The sequence below is a fragment of the Setaria italica genome, chromosome V (assembly GCF_000263155.2).
Source record: "Setaria italica strain Yugu1 chromosome V, Setaria_italica_v2.0, whole genome shotgun sequence".
In the NCBI taxonomy this organism is placed as follows: Eukaryota; Viridiplantae; Streptophyta; class Magnoliopsida; order Poales; family Poaceae; genus Setaria; species Setaria italica.
Window position 1 is genome coordinate 23270299 of NC_028454.1, and position 19447 is coordinate 23289745.

General features: G+C 44.0%; 1 protein-coding gene across 1 annotated transcript; it reads left to right on the forward strand.

Annotated features, from left to right (window-relative positions):
* The first annotated feature begins 6627 nt into the window (after positions 1–6627).
* Positions 6628–13486, forward strand: LOC101773677. The gene is made up of 9 exons (XM_004968792.3): positions 6628–6853; positions 8370–8543; positions 9237–9642; positions 9774–10039; positions 10258–10326; positions 10406–10462; positions 11393–11445; positions 11531–11606; positions 11722–13486. Exons 1-9 carry the CDS (start codon positions 6810–6812, stop codon positions 12776–12778), a joined length of 2202 nt encoding a protein of 733 aa, XP_004968849.1. The 5' UTR covers positions 6628–6809; the 3' UTR covers positions 12779–13486.
* The last annotated feature ends 5961 nt before the right edge of the window (positions 13487–19447 follow it).

Sequence of the window (19447 nt, forward strand, 5' to 3'; positions counted from 1 at the left end):
GGGATGGTCCTCCAGTCCCTCAAGTCACGTATCTTCGACAACGCGTCCAAGTACGCCACCAGGTGGCTACGCGAGCTACCCCATGTCATCTAAGGCCTACGAACACAGAAGAGTCGGGCTACCGGCTACACCCCTTTCTTTATGGTGTACGGCTCTGAGGCCATCCTACCATCCGACGTGGCTTTTGGCACCCCGCGCATCCAGTACTATGAAGAAGATGAGGCAGAAACAAGTCGACGGGTCGACATCGACAACCTTGAAGAGCATCACGTGGTAGCCCTCATCCAACACACACGCCACGAGTAGCAAATACGGCGCTACCATGATTGGAATGTCAGGGAACGCTCCTTCAATGTTGGTGACATGGTGCTTCATCGGGTCCAGTCTACCAAAGGACATACACAAGCAGGCCGCCCCCTAGGAGGGCTCCTTCATCATCAAAGAGGTCATCCAGCCAGGCACCTACCGACTCCAATGGGCGGATGGCTCCGGCGTCCCAATCTGTGGAACATCGAGCATGCGTTTCTACCCCTGGATTTAAAAGCTATGTACTTTGTTATCCCTTTATACTGAATAAATAAAACCTCTGTGGTTCTTTGCGTACCTACTGCCTTACTTTCCTTTTACCTGAGTTGTTCCTGACACTCAGGGGCTGTCCGACCTATTCAACAGCCCGCTCACTCTCAAGCTCGGGGGCTACCCCCAGGTGCCCACCTCCGGATCCCGCATCCTTCTCTCCCTCTTGAGGCAATACGACTAACTCATGTGGTTGGCGTCCCAGCTCGCGAAACCTAGACAACCTTGTGTTCATCCCTCCTACAAGCTCGAGATCCAGTCTCAGCAAGACGCTGGTAAGGCAAGGCTAGGCGCTTAGTGGCTGCAGGCCTCAGCTACATGCTGTCCTATCATATACACCAAGGAAGGGATAGAGATTCTCTTTTCATCCGCCGACGATTAAGTTAAATTACATCAGTTGTCTTCTAAGACAGTTTAATACACTGCAGATTTTTACTTTACAGGTCCAAGACATTTATAACACTCTCTGCCACCTCCTGATATTGGTCCGCCACTTCAAGAATCAAGTTCGTGTTGAATTCGGCCACGACTCCTATCGCAACGCGCACCAAGGGTAGCTGCGGGAAATGTGACACCAACAGAGCGAAGGTGTTCTTAACGCATTGCACTGCAGTGTCCTTCAGTAGCACCTTGAGCTGACCTGGTGCGGCCTTGAGACGATCGAGCAGCGGCGTTGGTTTCATAGGCTAGCTTCTACGATACTGCATACTCACGCTTGACCGCCGTGTCATGCTCTTGCTGAAGGCGTGCATTGGAGTCCTCACACTCCTTGAGGTACCGCTGGAGTCTCTGCTCCCTCATTGTGGCATCTACTCACCCAAGCAAGTCTACATCAGCATCAATGTTACAAGGTCAAAACTGCGTAAACAGGTCGGCACAGCCTACCTCTCATGTGCGAAGCTAGAACATCCTTCTCTAGGTCTTTTTGTAGGAGCTGCTCGGCGGCATCCTCCTTGGCCTTCTTGAACTTGGCCTCAAGGTGCTCCGCCTTTAGGCGATAATGCTCAGCCTGCCGAGTTCCTCTCGCCCTCTTCTGAGCGCGCGCGGCCAGACCCTATTTTAGATCTCAAATATTCAAAGTTCTAGAAAAAAAATTGGAATTCAAATAGAAGTTGGACGGTGTACTTACAAAAACTAACTCGCCGACGTCCAGGGATGCTTGCCACAGCTTGAGAAGGTCTACCTTGTCCTGCGTCGTGTCTCCTGCTAAATCTGCGTTAGAAAAGTCCTCGGCGTCACACTCCTCTTTAGGGAGTACACCAAGGCCAGCATCTTTGACGGACCTCTCTGGCAGCAGGTCATCTCTGGGGAGCTCATCTTCAGGTTCTATCCCCCTCATCAGCAACCTACCCAACCTCTGGGTCGGCGACGGCAATATCTGCAGCCCTGGAGCCGGCTTCATCCTGCGGCAGCATTGGAGTCGGCGTAACCTCTCCGGCATGATCATCTTTATCAGCTCCGCCCTCCGGGGGTGGCGGTTGCTCCACGGTCTGACTACTCGTTGTCTCGGTCTGGGCCGAGCAACTGGTCAGTTGTGCACCAGCACCGTCCGCTAGCACGGCGATCCTGTATCAACAAAAAATTCAAACACATTAGTCAGCATTAGTAACTACAACACAGACAACACAAGCAGATTGCACTTACAGGGTGCTCTTCTTCTTCACCTGGTACTTGAGGTGCAATGGCGGCAACAGCGTGGACGTATTTTCGTTGGACCCGTCGCGCATTTTCATCTTGAGCGCCTCCTTGACGCGCGTCGCGTCAACTGTGATGGTCTCCTCGAGCACCGACTTCTTCTTCTTCGTGGCTGGGCTCGGCGTGTCGGACTCCACATTTTCATCGCTAGCCGACTTGGCCATGGAGGTTGTGCTCAGGGTAGCCTTCTCCTTCTTCTTCCCGGCCATCTTCCTCCTTTTCCCGCTTGGTTGCGGCAACTTGGAGACAAGCTTCTTGCGCACTCGTCCAACCAGCTCAGAGCCTTGGGCTTGGCCGACTCCCTCTATCACACCTCATCCAACCCAATGAAGGAGTTGGTCTCCCACGGAAGGTAGGTGGGCAGCACGTTGGGCTCGTCGGTCCGGCGGATCTTGGGTTGTTGCTGATCGACCCCTCCAGGCATCGACGCTGGGGAAAAGAATATAAATACGTTACAGATTTATTCAGAACCATCACACAAGAACATGTAGTACACCAAAATCAATGCGGTTGACAATCTTACCAGGTTGGATGGCGGTCTCTTCAATGAATATGCATTGGGGCGGTTTTCATTCCTGATCACGCCCCCGAAGAACTCGGACACCCAATTGATAACCTCTTCCTTGGGCACCTTGCGCTGGACCTCCCAGGTCAGGTCCTCTAGCCCTGAATATTCATACGCCGGGTGCACTTGGTACTTGATTGGTTGGATCAACCTCTTGCTGAAGTTGATACTAATAGCCCTAGCTGTTATTCCCTGTGATTTTAGGCCGGCGATCCTCGCCAGCAGCTCATTCACCTGGACTTGCTCCTCTGAGGTCAGCTGGTTCGACCACTCGGGCATCACTACTGGCCCGTACCCTATGCAAGGTGGCAGCTCGGGCTGCTGATTGGCAATGGTGAACCACTCCTTATGCCAACCTTTGTTGGAATCCTTCAACTGCAGATCAAAATATTCTTGTACTTTCTTGGACCGCAGCGAAAATCCACAACCTCCAATGACCCGAGCTGGTTTCCCCTTGGTAGACATGGGCTTCAGTTGATACAGATAACGCCACAGATTGAAATGCAGGAGGATTCCAAGATACGCCTCGCACAGGTGGATAAAGATAGCAATATCAAGAATGGAGTTGGGATTCAGATGTACCAACTCGATCCGGTAGTAGTACAGAAGACCCTGAAAGAAGTCTCTGCATGGGATCCTGAACCCGCGCTCGAAGAACGGCGTGAAGACCACCGTCTCCATCTCGTCCTCTAATGGGAACTCTTGGCTGGCGGTCGGTTTCCAAACTAGCAGTGCCTGCGGCCCCAGGAGGTCCCGGTTGACTAGTGCGTGGATGCGCTCCTGGGTCATCACTGACTTCATCCACACCGTCGCCGGATCTGGGGTGTTCGCCTGCGCTATTTCTTCAATCTCCAAGCTGGTGGATTTGGATCTGATAGTGGCTAGGGTTTTGCTGTGCATACGGTAGCGTGGCGGCTCGGGCAGCGGCGACGTAATGCGCGCGAGAAGATTGGACATGCGGCGGCACGGCCTAGGGTTCGCAAGCGCAGCAGCAAGGAGCTCGGTGGACTGTGGCAGCAGCGCTGTGAGTGTTTTAGATAGGAATGCAATGGTAATGTGACCCCTTGCGCTTTTGAGGGGCATGACGACGTAATCTATGGACAAAATTTGCGAACCTCCCGTTACTGCGGCGCAACGTGCTGGGCGAAATCTGTGGGTTATCCGTTAGTGTGGTATGCGCGGGACGGAATCTGCGAGCTTTCTGTTATGCTTTTAACTGTGTGTCTCCGTGGCCCCATCAGTCCTTGCCCTTGGGGGTTGGATGCTTATTTCTAGTCGACGTGACTCCACAGCCCCGCCAGTCCTCGTTCTCAGGGGCTGGGCGCCTAATTCTGGTTCGCATGCCTCCGCGGCCTCACTAGTCCTCGTCCTTGGGGGTTTGGGTGCCTAATTCTAGTCGGTATGCCTCTGCGGCCCCGCCAGTCCTTGACCTCGGGGACTGGATGCCTAATTCTTGTCGGCGTGCCTCCATGGCCCTACCAGTCCTCATCCTCGGGGCTGGAGGCCTATTTTTAGTCAGCCTGCTTACGTAGCTCTGCTAGTCCTCGTACTCAAGGGTTGGACGCCCCATTTCGAGTTGGTGTGCCTCTATGGCTCTATCAATCCCCCACATTTGGATGCAGGGGCATATATTTACTCAGATACAACGTATTTCGTGGAATAATAACTAGCGATACATGTTACAAATGTGTGCGACAAATCTAAGATAACTAATATCCCAAGATATCGGCTAAGAAGCTACAACAGAAACAAAAGTTACACGAAACACCTCCCTAGTACCAGTGCCTTTGAGAACCTCGCGGGGTTCAGTATACAGCCTCATCACGAGGATTCTTCTAGTATCGTTACCCCTGACTTCGTTAAAGAGACTACAAAGGGAAGGAGCATTCTAGTTTTCTTCACGAGAATTCTTCTAGCATCGGGCTTCCAGGCGGGTGCTACTCCTATCAAAAACTACAAGTTTCAAGCCTACAAGTGCTATTGATTAGGCCTTGCTTCCCGGCGATAAACGATGGTCTATTTATAGAACAGTGGCCAGCACACTACCAAGGTGCTACAGTGGATCCGTGAGGGTTCACGACAAGACTCCCCAGTACCGAGACGGCTCTATGGTTTTCACGTGACGTTCGGCCTGATCCATAAAGGTTGATAGGAATCTTGCTCAGGCACAGTAGTACTCTCGTGGGTAGGCATCTTTGTCGTGACTTTATCATTGCACCAGTCATCAAAGAGCTGGGTGCATCCTTTTTGGTTGGCGGGCCTCTGCGGTTGTGCCTCTCCTTGTGCTCAGGCACTAGGATCTTCAGAGATCAATTTTTTCTTCTTTGACCATTGGACCGATTATTCTAATCGCTTCAATGCTCGGGGGCTACTCCTATGGAGTGTGTCTTGCGACGCCCTCCGTAACCTTTATTTCGACCTACTGGATGCCAGCATCCATCAACTCGGCGCTCATCTTCGCTCTGCGTGTTGGCTCTGCGTTTGCTCAGATTTTCTTCTTTTTTTAAGCACTGCGTAGCCTCTCCGTCAGCATGACGCCATCACAGCTTCAGCCGACTTCATTCAAACTTCGCTGTGATGACCTCAAATTCCTGTTCGCCTACACATCGTTTGGGACTTGAGAGATATGGGTATCCCATGGGTCCCTACCAACCAATCCTAATCGGATCAGACAAGTGGGCCCGTCCGACCAAGGCGTGCTGGCTGAGGACATAAAGTTACTTGGAGTACACGTTAAGGCAACGAGACAGATCAAATCTGCCCAGATATCGTAGAATGCGTATTGTAGTCCGACTCGATTACCTTCCATGTAATTGCCGAGTAGTTGTAATTTGTAATTATAGTTCGTAAGTCTATATAAGGCGGCTAAGTGAGCCTCGCGAGAGCAATCGAACCATTGAGCAATACAATTCACCCGAACCTATCTAAAACTCTCGTATCCTTTCATGTTCTCGCGATCACCTTCGAGTTCTTGGTTTCGCAATCGTCTTCACCAAAAATCATCCACTTGGGTAAGCCTGGACTGTCGGGCTTATAAATCCAACATATAATAATTTTGTTATTAAAAACCATCAATAAACAAAATAGTTAAATATTATCTCCAAATTGAGTAAATATTTCGAACCCGAGATATTCTCTTTTTATTCTTATTCGAGAACATCGAACTCGTATTTATATTCGATTTAAAATGCGGTAAAAAGTGCCAGATCTAATTTCATACGAATCCGATTTTTCATCCTGCTCGCACCGAGCTGGGTGCAGATGTTTTTTCGTCGGTTGTGTTTCAGCGGGTGATGTACGAGGCGGCCGTTCCCTTCTCTCTTGTTTTCTCTCCCCACCAGCAAAGCTTTTCCTTTGACGTGTCAAGCATTCAGCCTCCTAGAGAGCCACGTCACCCTTGCCGCGCCCCGCACGAGAGAGATCGACAGCTCCCCGAGATGCCTCGTTGCACCTCCTGACACTGACATTTAGCCAGCCTCCGATTGGGACCTACAGCGCGCAGCCCGTGCCGTTGGTAATTGGTCGACATGGACCCATGGATGAAACTGTTTATCCGGCCACGCCACGCAATGACCAATGACGCAACACGACCGGCCGATACTATCCTTTCCCCGAAACGGACGCCGACATGTGGGCTAAAGTTTCCCTGCGCGGCCCACATGTCATGTCTCAACAGAGGCTTTTGCCACCCAATCGCACAGCTGATACATGTGGATCAGGTAATTCCACAAGTTCTCCGAAACAAGATTGACACGGAAAAACCAATAGAACCAAAATAGGGGCCCAACCGCCTGTGTCCTCCTTTCCGTTCTCTCCCCAATCTCTCTCACCTTTTTCCGCCCTCCCGATTCGCCGATTCGGCCTCGCTCGCGTCGCCTCTTCCCTCCCCTCACCTGCGTGGTTCCAGAAGGAGCTGGTGGTGGTGGTGGTGGCTGCCTAATCCGCGGCGCGCTGCGCCAATCCGCCGCCAGCAATGCTGCAGGAGTTCGTCGACAACGTCATCGCCGTTACCAAGGAGTAAGCAGCCGGCCTTCCCCCATCCCCAACCCCGCGATTCCGCTGGATGTGTGTGTGTGTGTGTGTGCCGGTGGCGTGATGTACATGTACTAGGGAATGGTTCATCAGGGCGCGGGGAGTCGTCCACCTCAGAGGGTTCGTGTGCCCCTGATGGGATGGTTCGGTTGGGTTGAGGGTCGGCTTGTTTGATGAAGGGATTTGGGGCGACGAGCTGCGTGTTGCTACTCACGAATTTCGAGTTGGGTTAACGTTTATCTTTGAAAACCTTGTAGGATGTTAGCCTCCGTAGTGATGATTGCGTTGCGGTAGGATTAGCGTTGATGAGAATGTGTACTTGTAAGAATAATACTGATTGTCGCAGCTCCTGATTATGAAGCTGGTTCTGAAGATTTCCTAACAGAAGTAGCCTGAAGGGCGATTTGCGAAAACAGGGCATGGTTGGTCTCAGAAAAAGAAAAGAGAGGGCATGGTTGCCTCATCCAATCCTAAATAGATGATGATGTTTTTTTGTTCAAGGATACTGAACTTCTAATAATTTGCCCATTAATATCCATGAAAGCAGCTTTCCCCTTCTGAGATTATACTGGTAGATTAACACAACATGGCAAGTGCAAGTGTGCCCTAGCACATGCCTAGAATTGCAGAGGCTAGCGCTAAATCCATGAGCACATAAGCGTGTACATGCAATGCTTCTATAGTTCTACCTGATATACACAAGTAATCCTCAACAATGGCTTGTAGAAGGATCAAAGATAGTGTCATGACATAGATGATTAACACTAATGGGCCAAGTGGCCAAACTCCATTCTCGTTGACCCATTCATAAAGCCTTGTATATGTCAGCTACCAGTTTTTGTAATACTCATAGCTAGGGAGGGGTTCTAGTATGAATAACCAGACATTTATTTATCCAGGCTACCGGGTGGATTTTTTGAAATACGAGTTTTTCTGATATTTGCAAAAGTGGATAGTTATATTCTCTTTGAATATCCTTTCCAAAGCTGTTGATAAAGTTTAAGATGGGACTATAAGTATCTTTGGCATTTGATGAACTTGTGGGTTGTAACATATGACCCTGACGAACCTAATACTTATTTGACCTTCTTGTAGAGAACTATGCTTTCTAACTTAAATTTTTTTGTAGTGAAGGGCTCTCATGGTTCATACATCTTATTTGTGTCTCTGGGAGACAATTCCAGGAACTCGAACTAAACTAATTGATTTCATTTAAAATTCTTGGTTTCATCTGCATGTTGCTTTTTAGACAAGGAATTGAAGAGTGCGACTTAAGTTTGATCTTGTTTTAGGTTTTTAGCCCTGCTGCAGAATTCTACTTGAGCCTCTGATCAGCATTTGACACATGTGCTCCATGGTAGTTTGAGACTAAAGAAATTCTTGATATCGTTTGTATGCAGTTCTTAAGACAAGGAACATAAAGTGCCATTTAGTTGGTCTTTTCTTAGCCCTTCAGTACATACAGCATGCACCATTTGACTTCTGGTACTTCTATGGGCAGATCTGTGAAGACATTCACATATGAGTCACTGAACAACATTGCAAGGTTCATCAATGGAATATCAGCACTCTTATTGACTCTGTTACCTGGGAAAGGCAACATTTTAGAAGGGATCAGTGGCTGGGAACTGAAGCCAGCTCTCCGTGGGCCACGCCTCCCTCGTTGGATGGAAAGGTAATGTTAGCATTCTTTCATATGAGTTAAATTATAGTGGAAATTTATGATTTATGATATATGCTGTTATGATGTACTCTTATTTGTCTGTGATGATAAGGAACATGTGCTATTCTTAGAACTCAGTAGGAAAATAGCAAGTTTATTTTTTGAGGAAAGGAAAATAGCAAGTATTGATTGAATCCGTACCTGCTCTGTAACAATAAATTCTGTACGAGCAATTTGAATCTCCATAACCTGTTACTTTCTAGTATATTTTATGCCAGCTATTTGAACCAGTGCGTCTGCCCAGTGAGACCTATGTTTGGTACTTCGGTTGCTGGATAGATTCTGTCTCATGTAATGGTAAATGATTTGTTCCAGTTTGTCTTAATTTCCATGAGAACTTATGTATACCAACTTTAGCCTTGATATATACTCCCTCCGTCCCAAATTGTATGTTGTTTTGGCTTTTCTAGATGCTTATTAAAAGTTATGAATCTAGAAATAGCGTATATCTAAGTGCATAGCAAAAGCTATGAATCTAGAAAAGCCAAAACGACTTACAATTTGAAACGGAGGGAGTACCACTACCACAGTATGCATGTTCCTGTTTACGTTAACTATTGTAATGTAGTATGCATATTCATGGTTTCTTTGGGAACATAGTTTTGCTCTTTTCTGATGACTCCATTATTCTTGTCCTGAGCTCAGTGGGGTCTCTTCATTTAATGAGTTCATCCATGAACTTTCTGCCGATTCGGATACTGAATCAGTTGCTGACTCTATCACTGGGGATGATGAAAATGAAGAGTTTGTCTGTCCGCCCTCTCCATTGTCCCAAAGTTCACGACTATCACGTGCAAGCAGCTTTGGTAGACGTGATCGTCGATTGAGAAGGCATATCAGATATGCAGTTTCCTGGATTCTTTGGCCATTGAGATTCTTCATATCTTTGTTACTTGTTCTGTTCAGTGCCATCAAGTTTCGGATAATAAGGTCATCTTCTAAAAGTGCAGAAACACCTCATTATTCAAGAAGTAGTCCTGCCAAGAGATCATTTCATATAAGGGATCAGTTTCTCCAACGCACGACCGATAGGAGGCGTGGAGTTTTTGAGGTAGTATTTGAGTTTCTGCTTGTCAATCTGTACTTTCTTTGGCAAATTATGATGTTTTGAACCTTTCTTGTTCAATTCTCCTACACACATATAGTATTCATCCACCTACTTGGTTTCTTCTTTTCATATAGGATCTCCATCTGGCAATTGAGATTTTCATTGAATCAGTCTTTGACATTGTTCACAAAGGAGCACATTATGTTCTTTCTCCTTCAGAAGTGTGGCAGAAGTTATTTAGCTGGATTCATGGAAGTGGCCATGATACCAGTCCTGTTGTTGATGTACCAACAGCTAATGTTGGCAGTGATAATCCAGTTCCAACTGAGAGGAAAGCTGTGAATCGTCATTCTTTGAACACAGATTCCCGAACATGTGAGGATGTTATTACTGAGCTTGGGTGAGCACACCTGTCCCTTTTATTTGTGCAACGTTCGAAGCCAAGATTTTGGATAGCAATAGTATCATTAACATGTATGCTGTGGCTTCTGGTACTACTGTAGGTTATTTCCTGTATATGTGCTAAAATATGCTAAATATAGCACTGTTGTCATATAGTAGATAATTGATATAGCTAGCTTCATCGAAATAAAGAACTCACGACTTTCTTTTCTTCAGATATCCATTTGAGGCTATAAAGGTTGTTACTTCAGATGGGTATGTTCTGTTGCTGGAGAGAATTCCAAGGTGAAAACAATACCTGTCTCATTTCATCGTCTTTCCTGATGTTTGTGGATAGAAATTTGATGCATTACTCTTTTATTAGGCGTGATTCGCAGAAGGTTGTCTTGTTGCAGCATGGAATACTGGACTCATCTATGGGGTGAGTGCTGACCAAATCACCGTTGACAATGTTATTGACATTCCAGGCAGCTTTAGGACATTCGCCATTCTTTACGAAGTCGTATTTTCTTCATTAGTTTTATCGTTTTCTGATTTCCGAACTATCCTTTGTTTGCATCTTTACAACCTGAACAGTTTTGCCACTTCACAAGCAGCAAGTTTTCCAAAAAAGGAAAGTTGTACTTTGTTTGCGTCATTTGACCTTTTGGGTGGTGTGGGAATTTAAACAGATTGCAAGATCTACAGAAATATGAGCTGATGGTATAGTTGTTTCCATGTTTTCCCGTAGTGAGTGGCAGATAGCTAAATATATTAGGCAGTGAGTGTAATTTTTAGTTGAAATCAGCACATTGATTAATCAAGAGAGTTGTGTAGTTGTGCCTCCAACCTTGTCTAAAACATACCTGGCTATAATCAGTTGCTGCACTTCTGATCTGTATGCTGGCAAGTGACAATGGTATCTTTCCTGTATAATCCTTCTTGTTAGTCAGTAGTGGTAATCTTCACAGAAACTGATATTGGGATGTTCTTAACAAGAGTTATGCATGTAATTAGTTTGTTTGATAACATGAGTTCCTTAAAGTTAGACATGGGTATTAAAGATTTAAAATTGTTTTCCATGTTTACTGTTCTCAACTTTTGTTTATAACTGAATCTGCATGTTTAGTGTTTTCCACAGACAATCAGAACATCTTAGTGCTAAAATTACTTTTTATATAATTTTTTTGTGCTACTGAATACAACGTCCAAATAAAGAAGAGCTGCTGAGATGATTGCGCAATTTGGATGATTAGCAAAAATGTTCAGTTAACTTGTTTAAGCTTTAGTTGAAAGCAGTTTATCTGATGGGTATGATATTCTTCTGGACATTATTTGAGCCTCATCTATCATCCTGTTATTTACGGTGCAGTTGGGTATCAAATGGTGTTGTTGGCTCGCCAGCATTTGCAGCTTATGATCAAGGTCAGAAATAAAACTGGATAAGTGGATATAGGGCATTATGGTGCTGTGCAGTAAGTGCTAATTATTTTTTTTTCCTGGAATGTAGGTTATGATGTTTTTCTTGGAAATCTACGAGGTTTAGTCTCAAGAGAGCATATAGATAAAAACATTTCTTCCTACAAGTAAGTATTAAGCAGGCCTTCTGTACGTATCTGATTTTATCACAATCAGGAAATCTATCCTGTGAAAAATTATTTTGTTAATTCTGCTTGTGCATCATTCTTGAACCTTTGTCAGATACTGGAAGTATTCTGTTAATGAGCATGGAACAAAAGATATGCCTGCAATAATTGAGGAAATCCACAAGATTAAAACTTCAGAACTTGGCAAAAGTCAGCCCTTATCAGGAGAGGAGACAGAGGTTCAAAATGATAAGATAAAAAAATTGGAAGAGCAGGCTTCACAAGGCGGTGCAGAAGATCAACCCTACAAGCTTTGTGCTGTGTGCCACAGCTTGGGAGGTGCAGTTATGTTGATGTATGTGGTGACTTCAAGGATCACACAGAAGCCCCACAGGTTGTCGAGATTGGTCCTGCTATCTCCTGCAGGTTTTCATGAGGATTCGAATGTGGTGTTCAGTATGGTGGAGAAGCTCCTTCTGTTTGTTGGTCCAGTACTTGCACCTCTAATACCTGGGCTTTACATCCCAACTCGATTCTTTAGGATGCTTCTGAACAAATTAGCTAGGGATTTCCACAACTATCCAGCTTTGGGAGGACTTGTCCAAACCCTTATGGGCTACGTTGTTGGTGGTGACAGTTCAAATTGGGTAGGAGTACTCGGTCTGCCCCACTACAACATGGATGACATGCCTGGTGTATCATTTCATGTTGCACTTCACCTCGCCCAGATAAAGAGGGCAAAGAAGTTCCAAATGTATGACTATGGCAGCCATGCAGCAAATATGGAAGCATATGGAACACCAGAGCCATTGGACCTGGGAGCTCATTATGGTCTCATTGACATTCCTGTGGACTTGGTCGCTGGGCAGAGGGACAGAGTTATCTCACCATCCATGGTGAAGAAGCACTACAAGCTGATGCGGAAATCTGGAGTGGAGGTCTCATACAATGAATTTGAGTATGCTCATTTGGATTTCACATTCTCACACAGGGAGGAGCTTTTGTCCTATGTCATGTCCCGCCTACTCTTAGTAACTGATCCAGGTAAAGGACGCATCAAGCAGAGCACTATGCGTCTCAGGAAATCAAAGAAAGTTCATTCAGAAATCGAGGAGAATGTGGAGTGCAGAGCCAAGGAGGAAGCCGATGAACTAGCTGGACGTACTGCCTGATGTGGACTGCAGGTTGAGGGTGTGTTGTATGTAAGTATGTGAATAGGATACTCACGCCGTCTATACATTCTACACCGTGTGGAAGATCTGGGGATGAATAGTTTTCTGCTTCTAGCAGTTGTGTTCATGGGGATCGATTTTTTGAATCCCTGTAGGAAACAGTAGCTAAACATGCATAGCCTCTGTAGTGCTGTAGCTGTACTGCTGTTTTAAAGGATACCGAGAAAGAGAACACGGCTAAGGAGCAGATGGTTGTACTTGGCGAATGCTCTGTAGTTTTGAGACACTTCTTTTGATGTTCCGAGTGCTGTTCTGTTGCAATCAATCACACAGTCTGTTCCAAGAATGGTGATAAAGAGTCTGAATGACAGCCATGCATGGGATGGAGCATGGACGCGAAGAGCCGGAGTTGACGCATGTTGCAAAGATTCACGTTCCGGGCTCAAGTTTTTGGCCCTGTTGGGTAGGGCTCTGGTTTGGCTTTTCCCAAAATAGCTCCGGCTTATCCGTGGAGCAGTTTCTTTGATGGAGTTGAAGCTATTTTGAAGAATGTTCGGCAAAACGACTTCTCCGTTCTCATGAATGGCTCCTCTGGTGGAGCGGTTTCTTTGGTGGAGTTGAATCTATTTTGAAGAATGTTTAGCAAAATGGCTTCTCCGTTCTCATGAATGAATGAAGGAGTTCAAATGTCCAATGTCCCTCCCTTTATGATTTGGTTCTATAAATGATTTTATGCATCGCCTTTAGTTGATAATTTGATTTCATATGAAATAATATTAAACAATTTATTGCAACAAATACTCCAACAACATGAAAAAAAATGCAAAATAACTAAGGGGGTGTTTGGATCCCCAGGCTAAACTTTAGCCCTTGTCACATCGAATGTTTGGACACTAATTAGGAGTATTAAATATAGGCTAATTATAAAACCAATTTCACAACCCTTAGGCTAAATTGCGAGACGAATCTATTAAGCCTAATTAGTCCATGATTTGACAATATAGTGCTACAATAAACATTCGCTAATGATGGATTAATTAGGCTTAATAGATTCGTCTCGCGATTTAGCCTAGGGGTTCTGCAATTAGTTTTGTAATCAGCTCATGTTTAGTCCTCCTAATTAGCATCCGAATATCCGATGTGACACGGATTAAATTTTAGCTCCAGGATCCAAACACCCTGTCAACGTAAAAGGTAAAGGTAAAAGGAAGTTAGTAAATTCACCGTGAAAACAACTATCATAGCATGTAATATTTTATTTAAAATAATTTTTAGAGTTTTTTTAGTCCTTTAACTCAATTTATGAGGATTTTGAGTCCAAACTTTATTGCAATTTTTATTTCATTCTTTCTTTTTTTTTTCAATCCGAGAGAATTGTGGTACAAAATCCAACAAATTTGGACCCAATTTTAGGGGGAACTAATGCAAATCGAAGGAAAACGGAGCACTGATTAAAACGATTTTTTTTTATAAAGGACTTCATTCAGAATTAAAAGCAATGTACATGGTTTAGGCTCAGAAGACCCCATTGTACAGATAGCAGTGCTGAAAGAACAGCACAAGGATGGCCATGTTCAGACTTTGTACACACTGAAGTAGGAACCCTCTGAGAACCCAAACTTCTCGCTTTAACAGCAAGAAGGTGAGCTGCATGATTTTGAATTCTAGAGATCTTGACAACTTCGAAAGCATTAGGTGAAATAAGTTCCTGGAATTGAGAAACCCATGGCTTAAGCTTCCATGGAGAACTGAGAACATCACTCTGAAGGTATGTAACCGCCATGAGGCAATCAGAGCCAATCCCACCAGAATACACCTGCAACACAGAAAGATACTTTGCCGCCAAAAGGAGAGTCGCCAGCTCAGCCATGGCCACCGATTATGCTCTCACTGTTCCCAGTACCTGCAGACAACAAGAGAATATGGTGGATCTGAGATCAATCAGCACACCGAGGCCTGATGTTCTGTAACCTGTTCCTTGGCCATCAGGTTGTAGAGCTGCATCTGCATAAGCAAAAACAAAAGGCTGCCAATGTTGGCTATTTTGTGAGTGCTGCATGAGATCAATAGATGGTATGATAAAAGGAAAGGATTGATGAATGGAATTAGTTGTAGTAGAGGTCCTTGTTGCCAAATTTGCAGTTAAACCTGCATGAATATCAAACAAGATAGAAGTAGCAATGTCTGCATGTACTTCATGATTAAGCCTATTCACAGACCCCTTGTTGTTGAATCTAAAATCATTCCTTGCTTTCCAAAGATACCAGAGCCTAGTAAACACTTCCTGCAAAATATCATTAGAAAGATTGTTTGATAAAATTGCTTACGAAGTACTTTGAAGGCCATCTAGTTCCTGCAACAAAATGTCAGTTCTCAAGGGGATGGGTGCAGTAAACCAAACTGCTCTAGCAAAATTACATTCAAAAAACAAATGGAAATCAGTTTCATCAGCCCCGCAAAGTTTGCAGGTGTTATCTATTCTAGTACTGAAAGTAGCAGCTCGATGACCAGTAGCTATGGAGCATCTAATAACCCTCCAAGAAAAAGCCTTGATGCGAGGAGGAATAGTTTTATGCTTCCAGACTCGATTAAGAATAGAAAGAGCTGCAGCAGAGATAGCTCTAGGACCCTGACTAGGCAAAGAATGAGGAGCCTGAGAAGCAAGGAACTTATAGGCATGTTTGGTGGAGCAAGTACCTTTGGAAGAATGCTTCCAACAAAGTTGATCAACAGAATTAGAAGAGACTTTAGGAACATGAAGAACATCTTGAGCAAAAGGTTGACTAAAAGTGGAGTTAACCAGATTTTCATTGAAAGTGGACTGATGTTCATTCCATAATTCAGAAACCAAATTAGGAAGATGTTTGTTAATATGAGGATCTCTCAAGTGGTTATGAATTTCTTCCCAATTATCACACCAAGGATCAGTCCAAATATTAGAATTACCTTTATGAATCTGTAGCACACTCTGCTGATGAAGATGATATTTTACCTGCATGATAGAAGACCAAAAGGCAGATCTAGTGCCAAAAACTACTATTTGGAAAATATTTTGCCTTTAGAACAGAAGTCAGAAAAAGGATCCTTATTAGTAGCAATTAACCATGCAGAGTGGAGAACCAAGCTCTTGTTAACAATGTGAATTTTTCTTATACCAAGACCCCTAGCTGATTTTGGTTGGCAGATGTCATCCCAAGACCTAAAATAGAAAGGCTTCGCAGAATCTTCTTCTTGGACTCCTTGCCACCAGAAGCGTCTAAGGATGGAATTGATCTTCTCTGTACAAGCTTTAGAGAACAAGATATTCTGCATGTAGTATGTAGGAATGGAAGCCAAAACAGAATTAATGAGTAATTCTACCTGCATGATTTAGCCTATTTGCCTTAATACCAGTAAGCTTTGCCCTGAACTTGTTTAGAGCAACTCCAAGAGGCTGCTAATCTTACCCCCAATACCCTTTTTAGGAAAAAAGAGAGAAAAAATGAACTCCAACAATCCACCTAAACTTTTCCCAATTTTTTAGCGACGCTAAAAAACAGCCTACCATCACGTATATTTTAGCGTTGGTGTTCCTCCCCCAATCCTGATTCCCGTACGCCCGCGCGTCCCTTCCGATGGGCCCAATACGATGACGTGGCCCGTGTTTGAAATATTGGGGGCTATTTATTAGCGATCTGCTGTGGACTGATATGTTTTTGGGGGAAATTTTTTTTTGGAAAACCCCTAATACATAGTTTTGGGGAAGATTTTTTTTGGATACTCTTGGAGTTGCTCTTAGAGTGAAACTGTATGCCTTGGTTCTGTCTTTGTAAGAAAAAGATGAGTGGTTTGGGAGTTCATCAAAGGAACATGGAAAAGATTTATGATCTCTTATTTAGTGTAGATATCCACATGTTTACTAAAGAGAATGGAGGATTTTGCCCTAGGAGTCTGACCAGAGGCATGGCAAAAATTATCAAGAATAAGCTTAATTTGTGCAGCTTCAGCAGTAGTGGTCGTACCATAAATAAGAAGATCATTAGCAAAAAGAAGAGAATGAATGGGTGGACAGTTCTGACCAAGGGAAATTCCTGAGAGATGGTTATGTAGCAAAGCAGTTTGCAGGCTGAAAGAAAGCTCATTGATTGCCAAAACAAGAAGGTAGGGAGATAAAGGACAACCTTTTCTAATCCTCTTTGTGAATAAAAATAATCAGAAGGTTGGCCATTAATAATAACAGAAAATTCAGGAGTGGAAATACAAGCCTTAGTAAGATTAACAATCTGCACTGGAAGCCCAACCCTAAGCATAGCATCTGAAATGAAATTCCATTCCACTCTATCAAAAGCTTTAGCTAAGTCAAGTTTAAGGAGGCCTTTATGTTTCCAAGAATAAAGAGCAAAAGAGTGTGTGATTTTCTGGGCAATAATAATATTAGAAGAAATATGTCTACCAGGAATAAAAGTAGACTGAGATAAATGCACTCTATCAGGAAGAAAAGGCTTAATCCTATCAGCTAAGCTTTTAGCTATGATCTTATAAATGACATTACAAAGACTAATAGGTCTGAAATCTTGGGGAATCACAGGAGCATTCATTTTAGGAATTAGCACTATGAAAGTCTTGTTGAGCTCAGGAGGCAACTGACCTGTGCAGTAGAAATTGTGAACCAGGTTGGCCACGTCATCTCACAAGCAGCTCTATAGAAGGCAACGTTAAAACCATCTGGTCCTGGGGCAGCATCCTTCTTCATGTTCTTTATGATTGTCCATAACTCAGATTTATCTGGAATGGTTGCTGTGAAGTCATTCAATAGATTTTCTTCTGTTCTATTTTGCTGAGAGAAAAAGTGAGTGTGATGGTGATCAGTTTGACTTGAGAACAAATTTGTGAAGTAGTTCCTAAAACAAGCAACAATCTGATCCTGTGTTGTTAAAGGGTTCCCCTGCTCATCAGTAAGAAATAGAATTCTGTTTCTTCTTGCTCTCTTGAGAATAGCTTGCTGGAAAAATTTAGTATTTCTATCCCCATCAATTACCCAAAACTTTTTTATCTTTGCTAAACGAAAAATGTTAAGTCAGACATAAGGAGAGGAGGCAGTACGGCTGTCCGGTAACGTTTATAGTTCATTCGGCTTGTGCAATCGATTATGCAAAGATGATTTCGATTCAAGTAAAATGCATAAATGGTATTATGTTTGCTAGAAAGTTTCAATTTGTCCACCGTACTTTAAAAGACATAAAACGCGGCTACTAAATTCACATGACTACATTAATATCGTTATTGACGCACTAATCATACGTATTCGCATGATGTGGCGTCCAGCATGACCAAAATAAGTGTTTTTTTAAAAAAAAATCTATACTTTTAACAAAATATTGTATCTACTAGTAAGTGATGGTAGATGGCCATTAATACAATAGCCCATTCATGGTCCGCCCTTCCGTTTTCCATCTTCTATAGTTTTCTTCCTCATTTTTCCTCATCCACGAACAATGGTTGAGAGGCGGCAATAGGAGGTTGAGCTGCAGCCTGCAGGAATTGATTTGGGGACGGAGTGTATGCTGTGAGCTCCACGACCTCCACAACCTTGCTCTGCTTCGGCAGAGGTGAGATATGGATGAGGTTTACATGCAAGACGAGGTCGAGCAACTCTGGTGCAGGGAGTTTCGCTGGCAGGAAGAGATCAAGCCGCTCAGCAATGGCGAGATGCAGGAGAGCTTAGCCTGCGAGACAAGGTCGAGCCGCTCGTGGCGAGATGGAGGTGAGCTTCATCACCGGGCTACGAGCTCGAGCTGTGGGAGTTTTCACCGGCGGGGGCTGAGCTTAAGCTATGTGGTAAAATTAGCGAGAACCACCAAACTTAGCTGGTTAAACTCCGTAACAATTAGATCTCCAAAGTGACTTCTCAAAGTGACCACAATAGAATATATACTATTGACCTACTTCACATCATGCGAATACATACGACTAATAAGCCAATGATCGTACCACTGTACTCGAGTGATTTTAATAGTCACGGTTTACACTTTCGAAAGCATGATGCCCAAATCGAGACTCTAACAAGTTGCCTTTTCCATTTCTATGGTGGGTTCTTTATTAACCTTTGCTTTGCTTTGACTCGTAATCAAATATAGCTTCAAAGGGAGCTATTGAGATTTTGATTTATTTAACTGAAAATATTCACTCCATTAATTAGAAATACTACCTCTGTTTCGTATTGTACGTCGTTTCAGCTTCTAGACGTGCATTATGTCTAAGTGCATGACAAAAAATTATACATCTAGAAAAACTAAAACAATCTACAATTTGAGACCGAGGAAGTAGTTGCCAAATCTTTTTTTATAATCTTTTTTTGCTTTCTTATGTTACCAAAGAAGGAAAGGTCGGTGATATAAATCTCACTCACCGTTGCCTTCGAGGCCTTTGCTTATTTTTAATCAAGTGTCACATCAATGTTTAGATACTAATTAGGAGTATAACCCGCTGGGATCCCCCAAAGTCGATCTTCTTGGATAGCAGGAAGAAATTGAGCTTTCCATAGTAGATAGTTGTCACGGGTATATTTCTCGGAGACAAGCCCGAAAACCTGCACCGACGTACTGGAGGAAGTTGACGCCATGCGTGTAGGTTTTTTTTGTGTCTTTTCTTCTTTGCCCAGAACCTTTTGGCGCAGCTCGTTGCTGACAC